The 6,255-nt window shown below is 37.3% G+C and overlaps 1 protein-coding gene across 1 annotated transcript; it reads left to right on the top strand.

The window, feature by feature from the left end:
• The first annotated feature begins 489 nt into the window (after positions 1-489).
• mmd (monocyte to macrophage differentiation-associated) lies at positions 490-5,810 on the top strand. The gene is made up of 7 exons (XM_015026763.1): positions 490-917; positions 2,628-2,709; positions 2,796-2,956; positions 3,105-3,179; positions 3,262-3,363; positions 3,452-3,521; positions 4,593-5,810. The coding sequence occupies exons 1-7, from the start codon at positions 781-783 to the stop codon at positions 4,794-4,796; spliced, it is 831 nt and encodes a 276-aa protein (XP_014882249.1). The 5' UTR covers positions 490-780; the 3' UTR covers positions 4,797-5,810.
• Positions 5,811-6,255: the final 445 nt, after the last annotated feature.

The following is a 6,255-nucleotide window of genomic DNA, read 5'->3' as shown; positions in this document are numbered from 1 at the left end:
TTACTCAGATTAAGTGTTTGAATCAGAAGAGGTTTATCACAAAACAAAACAAAACAAAACGAAACGAAACAAAACAAAACAAAACAAAAAAACTAAGTGATCTGTCTTATAATAATAATGATAATAAGATTTTATATGATAGTCTAAGTGTTATGTTTCTTTATTTTCTAAATCTGTAGACAGACAGACAGACAGACAGACAGACAGACAGATAGAACATGTTAATCTTTCTATTCAGTTGCTATTTAATTAAGCATGTTTCATTTTATTGTGTATTTATTACATGATTAACACAGTTACAAAAATATCTATTGTTTTTATTTATTTATGGATTTATAGTAGTTTTCTTTTGTGTTTAAATATTGATTTGATTGATAAATTATTTGTTGAAATATAATACCTTTGCGTCAGGTGTATAAACAATTTATGAAAGTTAATATTTATAATGTTACCGCCTACCTCAAATCTGATTGGCCCGTGTTGCAGAAGCGTCGCCTCTGATTGGCTCAACCCGCTGCCAATCAACTAATTGAACACCGGTAGAACACAGCGGGATTCCGTTTTTATTTACTGTCTGGGCAGCTTGGTTTTCGGGGTGCTATGAGCTTCCACCTGTGAGACGCTGGTGCTTATGGACATTTCCATCTTCCAGATGAGGCGTTGATTCGGGGTTTCCATCATAATGGTGTTGAGAAAAAGGCTAAAATGGAGCTTTAGCAGTGGGCGGGGTGATACCGACGGTGCCTTGTAGCTACAGTTAGCTTGTAGCCCGCTAGCTGGATGTTCGGCCTTTCGATTTCTGTGGCTCCTCGGGCGGGTTTATTGTTTTATTCCTCCTCAAGAACATCAGGTCTTTATTGTTTTCATCTGTGGAATAAAAAAGGAGCAGATATGAAGGGTGCTTATAGTTTTCACAGGTAAGTGAAGGCAGTTTTGGCTCTTTTTAGATGATAAAAATTTGATTATTTGCGTGAATAAAGTTTATGTAAATTATATGAGAATTTCCAGAAATGCAAAGTTTTAACAACTGACCAATCTAAGGATACAGTTATGATAAAAACGATTCATAATTTTGACAGACTTCCTGGATGCCTGTTGATCTATGAAAATCAGTTTTTCTCAGTAAGATGTGGAGGATTCACTTCCGGTCTCTTTGTCTTTCGATATGAAATCGGTGTTAATCATTATTTCTATTAAACATCTTTGGGGTTTTAGATACTTCTGTTTTGGCCAAATAATACACTTTTTAATATTTAAATTGTTAAATCAAGTAATTCTCATTTCCTGGAGATTTTTTACTGCATAGAAGAATTAAAAAAAATTATAGTTTTCACCACGTGAGTATGCTTAAGCACTGAAATTATAAAGCATACTAACATCTGTAGTATGCAGATGTTAGTATGCATACTACAGATGTTATTATACATCTGTAATAACATCTGTAGAATAATACAGATGTATACTGACATATATATGACGGATACTACAGATGTCAGTTCATTTTCCAGTGTTAAAGTTAATATTTTAACACTGGAATACACCAGAAGACATTTTAAATGTACAAAATAAATAAGAAAAACAACAGAACTGTTTCATTATTATTTTATCATGCACCTGTTCAGATAATGGTGAACTGCATTAAGCAACATATATTACTACATTAGTTAGCTAATTCTGCTATCAGTTTGATCAGTTATGTCGTGACAGTGAGACAGTGGTGAGGTGTACGGTTGGACAAACAGGTTGGTTGAAGCTATGATTGCATCAAGGATCAGCTCAGAGCCAACATATTCGTAGGTCTGTTGCAATGAGCAATAAATCAATTAATCACATGTTGAAACAAGCTCAGTAGCTTCTGTTTGCATGATTGATCATTTTTCTTGTTTTTCTCTTTCTACCAAGAACTGGATACAAAAGTCTTCACTCTGGTTTGGTTTCAACTCTCCGTGCTTTTGAAGGACAGTTTTGTTGTTGTTTTTTTCTTCATAATTGATTTTATTTCTTTTGTTTATTTATTTTGGATATTTAATATATCTTCCAGTGTTAAATGTTCTTTAGAATTTAACATTTATTTTGAAAGTGATCCCAAAACAATAATATTATCGTTTATCGCAATAACTTCTGGGACAATTAATTGTCTATCAAAATTTGTTGTCATGACAGGCCTGTATATTTAGCTTCATTTGAATGTTTGGAGGTGAAGTTGTGATTTCCAAACAAGCAGAGACGCTCACCAGAATAGGCCTGACGGTATCCATAAGTTATTGAGACAAAAGATAATATTGTTGTTTTGAGACCATTTTCAAGTAACATAATGGTAATTGCATAGTAGTGCAATTCTCAAAGTTCAATAAACTAAATTTTAATGAACCTTTTAACACTGGAATTAACACTGGAGCAGAAGAAATTACCATTTTGAAGAAACAAAAGTTTGCTTCAAAAAATGAGCTAGTTAAGACCAAAAGACTAAAGACTTTAGGATTAATTTTTCTGGTAGAAAGAGAAAAGATAAATCATGCAATTGGAAATTATTGCATTGCTTATTGTGTCACAAAAACAGAAACTTGGTTGTATGTTTCAGCCTGTTGAGTCTTTTTGACTCAAAAGTTTAACTTTTCTGGTTTCAGGTTCATGAACCGACGGGCTTCTGCTAACTGCCGCTACCAGCCCACCGTCTACGAACATGCTGCCAACTGCTACACTCACGCAGTGAGTCCCGTCTCTCTGAACGCCGCCGACCCGCTCCAGTCTGGGAATGTCCGCTGACCGCCGTTTGTTTGCTCTCGTCTCCGCAGCTCCTCATCGTGCCGGCCTTCGTGGGAATGACGCTGTTGCACTGCTTGTCCAACAACAACTGGGAGCGGGTCACGGCCTTGGTGTACGGACTGGGCCTGTGCGCCCTCTTCGTGGTCTCCACCGTGTTTCACATCATCACCTGGAAGAAGAGCCACATGAGGTGAGAGGGTTTGCATTCATTTCCTCACAACCAAGCCTCCATTTTAGATGCTACTTAGTGTTGAGTAATTAGGTGGTGCGAACCACAGGTGTAGTATGACTTGGCATATCTTCCTGGAACCAGTTTAACCAGTTTGTGTGTTTTACAGGTCAGTGGAGCAGTGCTTCCACATGTGTGACCGAGTCGTCATCTACTTCTTCATCGCTGCCTCTTACACACCTTGGTGAGCGTCCGGCTGAGAGCAGCTGGTGTGTGTGTTCACAGAAGCCTCACTCTGGGTGGGTTCTGTTCTTGTCTCGGTTCAGGTTGAACCTGCGGGAGCTCGGACCGTTAGCGGCTCACATGCGCTGGTTTGTGTGGCTCATGGCTGCCGCCGGGACCATTTATGTCTTCAACTATCATGAAAAGTGAGTTTCTTTTCAAATTAGAGCCGTTAGCGGCGGGAGTCCAAACTGAGGCCCGGAGGTTTCATCCTGCGCATGTTTGTCTTCTCAGGTACAAACTGGTGGAGTTGGCCTTCTATTTGACTATGGGATTTTTTCCTGCATCAGTCGTGACATCAATGGTAAGAAGATCCTGCCATTTTACCGGATTATGTTAAGGTCTGTCATTAATTAAACTTTATAGGCAAAATAAGCAAAATTTTCAATTCAAAAACCCATTTTTTCTGTTTAATTGTTGAACAAATAAACATATGAGCTCAACATGCTAACATCAGCATTGGTGATATCTGCTGCTGCATCATGTTTAGCATTGAGATGCTATTTTAAGCTACATTAGCTTCGCTGACAGGCTAACTCCTGCTAGCGTAACTTAGCATCAGATCATCTTTAGAAGCAGAAATGAATTCCCAGGGAGCCAAGAGAAGCAGGTTTGTTGTCCATCGCCGTTAGTGGATGTCGCTTGAGCGTCAGATTTACAGGCGTGCCAGAAACTTTTGAGTAGCTGGAACCTTTATCTGTTAAAAAACTAAAAATGTGATTAATTGGGTACTAACTAGTTACATTTATACTATTAAATTTATTTGAGCAACTTTTTGGAAAGAAATTACTTTTAGGAGTATTTTTACTACTCTGTGCTTTGTACTGGAGTAATTTTATGTTGAAGTATTTCTACTGTTGAATGAGTAAATGTCTGGATTTTAATCAAAAATTCACCAGACACAGACACACACCTGCAGTTTTTGTTAATGTTTCATAAGTTGTTTTTTTTTATTTAAAGAACCTGATTGGGAGAAAAAAAAAAATTGCCTGACTTTTTTTTATTTTGTGACATTTTTGTCCTTAAAATACCAAAATTTCCACTCAACTTTATATTTTGCTCCATCTAATTATGTAATTTTTAAATATTAATTATTGATAATTTGATCTTGAGTAGACTTTTTACTTTTACTTGAGTAAACATATGTTGAAGTAGTGCTACTCTTACTCTAGTATAATGTTTGGATACTCTGCCCACCTCTGGGTAAAACCTAAATTAACTCGTCAAAGTCCCGCCCCTAATCAGAATTTAATGTAGGTTTAAGAGTATTTGCGTTTTTCTCTGTGCTGCCCTCTAGTGGTTATAAAGAATATCGTGCTTTTGAGTTCCAGTGCAGCTTCTAGGAAGAAATTTTTCTCTGTTTTTGTTTTTCCAGAGCAACACGGATGGCCTGCAGGAGCTGGCGTGTGGAGGACTCATCTACTGCCTCGGCGTGTTCTTCTTCAAGAGCGACGGCGTCATCCCCTTCGCTCACGCCATCTGGCACGTGTTTGTGGCTCTGGCTGCCGCCGTGCACTACTACGCCATCTGGAAGTACCTGTACAACGCGCCCAGCTCCGAATCCCTCCTCCAGTCCTGACCAGCTCTCCTCCCAGCCGCCCCCCCACTGCCCAACCAAGCTGCAACAGTAAAAGTTTACGACAACAACCTTAACTTGTTTACTGTTTTGTAACCAGAAGGAAAGCAGGTTTGTCACCATCCTCTGATGAAATCAAGTGTTTTTGTAAGAGAAGAACTCTCCAAAGCTTCGGTATTTGTGACGTTTGATAGCGTCTTTTTAAAACCACTCAAAGCGAGTCACATTCCTCTTTAAGGGTGGATCCGTTTCATCCGGAGAAAATCGAGCAAGGTGCTAATAATCAGCAGCTCTTATTATTTCTACTGAAAGAAACCAAAGCTCCAAATAAAGGCAGCATAACAAAAAGCTCAAAGTTAAAAAAAAAATTAATTGGTTAATAAAGTGTTAAGGTATAGTTATTCTCATATCTGAACCAAAAATGTTGTATAAATCATGTTTTCTTCTATTTATATCTGTTCAGCGAATGCTCTGTTTCTGCTGAAAGATGTTGGCGCCCTCTGGTGGCAGCTGGGTAGAATTCCTCAGTATTTCTTAATGTAGAGGAGAAACAGGAGGACTGGGGTGTTAATGAGCCAAATGAGGAGACTCCCAATTAAAAGCAGTTTGATGTATCACTTTTTTTTTTATTTTATAAAAATGTGAATATTGTGTGAGTGTGTGTGAGCTGTTGTGCGGTGTAACATTTCCTGTTGTGTGTCTTGTGATTTTTGCACACCGATGTTAAACAGTGTTTCATATCATGAGGACATTATGATTTTTTTTTTGTACGTTTGCTTCCTGTTTTGTTTTTCCTTCCTAGCAACGTCTGAAACCAAATCATGGCTCATGTTTTAATAATCATGACTCTTCTCTTGTCTGTTTTCTATGTTGATTCTGAGGACCCTGGCCTTTTTGCAGAGAATAATTGCTTTTGTTTTGTCTCTTTCACTGGCTGGTGATGTTTCTTCTAAAATCTGAATGCTCTACTGTACTGAAAATCACCTTGGTAATGTGACAATAAAGACAATATCTGCAGCTTGTTGTCTCGACTCAGTTCATTTTGCTTTCAGTAAACTGCAGTTCAAGAATTATACATTTTAATAAGGGTGAAATTATTACTGACAATTTTCTTACAGTGGAAAATATTAATTACAACACAAAATATCTCTTTTTACAACCAAATGTTTATACACAGAACTACTTTTATCTGGACTTTTACTGAAAAACTGACTGCTATACCTAAATCAGCTTTTATTTAATTTACTAAATAGTACATTTGGATTTTATTAATTTGTTCAATTGAGCCTACAGAAGTTAGAAATGTAAACACCTTTCTTTTAACAGACAGCTAGCTAACATCTGGAAAATAATCCAGTCCTTGCTGGTATTTTGGTTTTATTTGGTTTTATTTCTATTAGGTTCTTTGTAAAACTGTAACAGCAAACATACAGCAAATTTTAAGACTGGCTCTACCATGAAT

The sequence above is a fragment of the Poecilia latipinna genome, unplaced genomic scaffold, assembly GCF_001443285.1.
Source record: "Poecilia latipinna isolate Pla-1442-1.1 unplaced genomic scaffold, P_latipinna-1.0 Scaffold99, whole genome shotgun sequence".
NCBI classification, from domain to species: domain Eukaryota; kingdom Metazoa; phylum Chordata; class Actinopteri; order Cyprinodontiformes; family Poeciliidae; genus Poecilia; species Poecilia latipinna.
This window is presented reverse-complemented; position numbering and strand designations above follow the sequence as displayed.

Coding starts and splice junctions, on each gene's coding strand:
- mmd (XM_015026763.1), top strand. CDS start 781: ATGTTCGGCCTTTCGATTTCTGTGGCTCCTCGGGCGGGTTTATTGTTT. Junction 2,957..3,104: donor TGGAAGAAGAGCCACATGAG/GTGAGAGGGTTT, acceptor TGTGTTTTACAG/GTCAGTGGAGCAGTGCTTCC. Junction 3,522..4,592: donor CATCAGTCGTGACATCAATG/GTAAGAAGATCC, acceptor TTGTTTTTCCAG/AGCAACACGGATGGCCTGCA.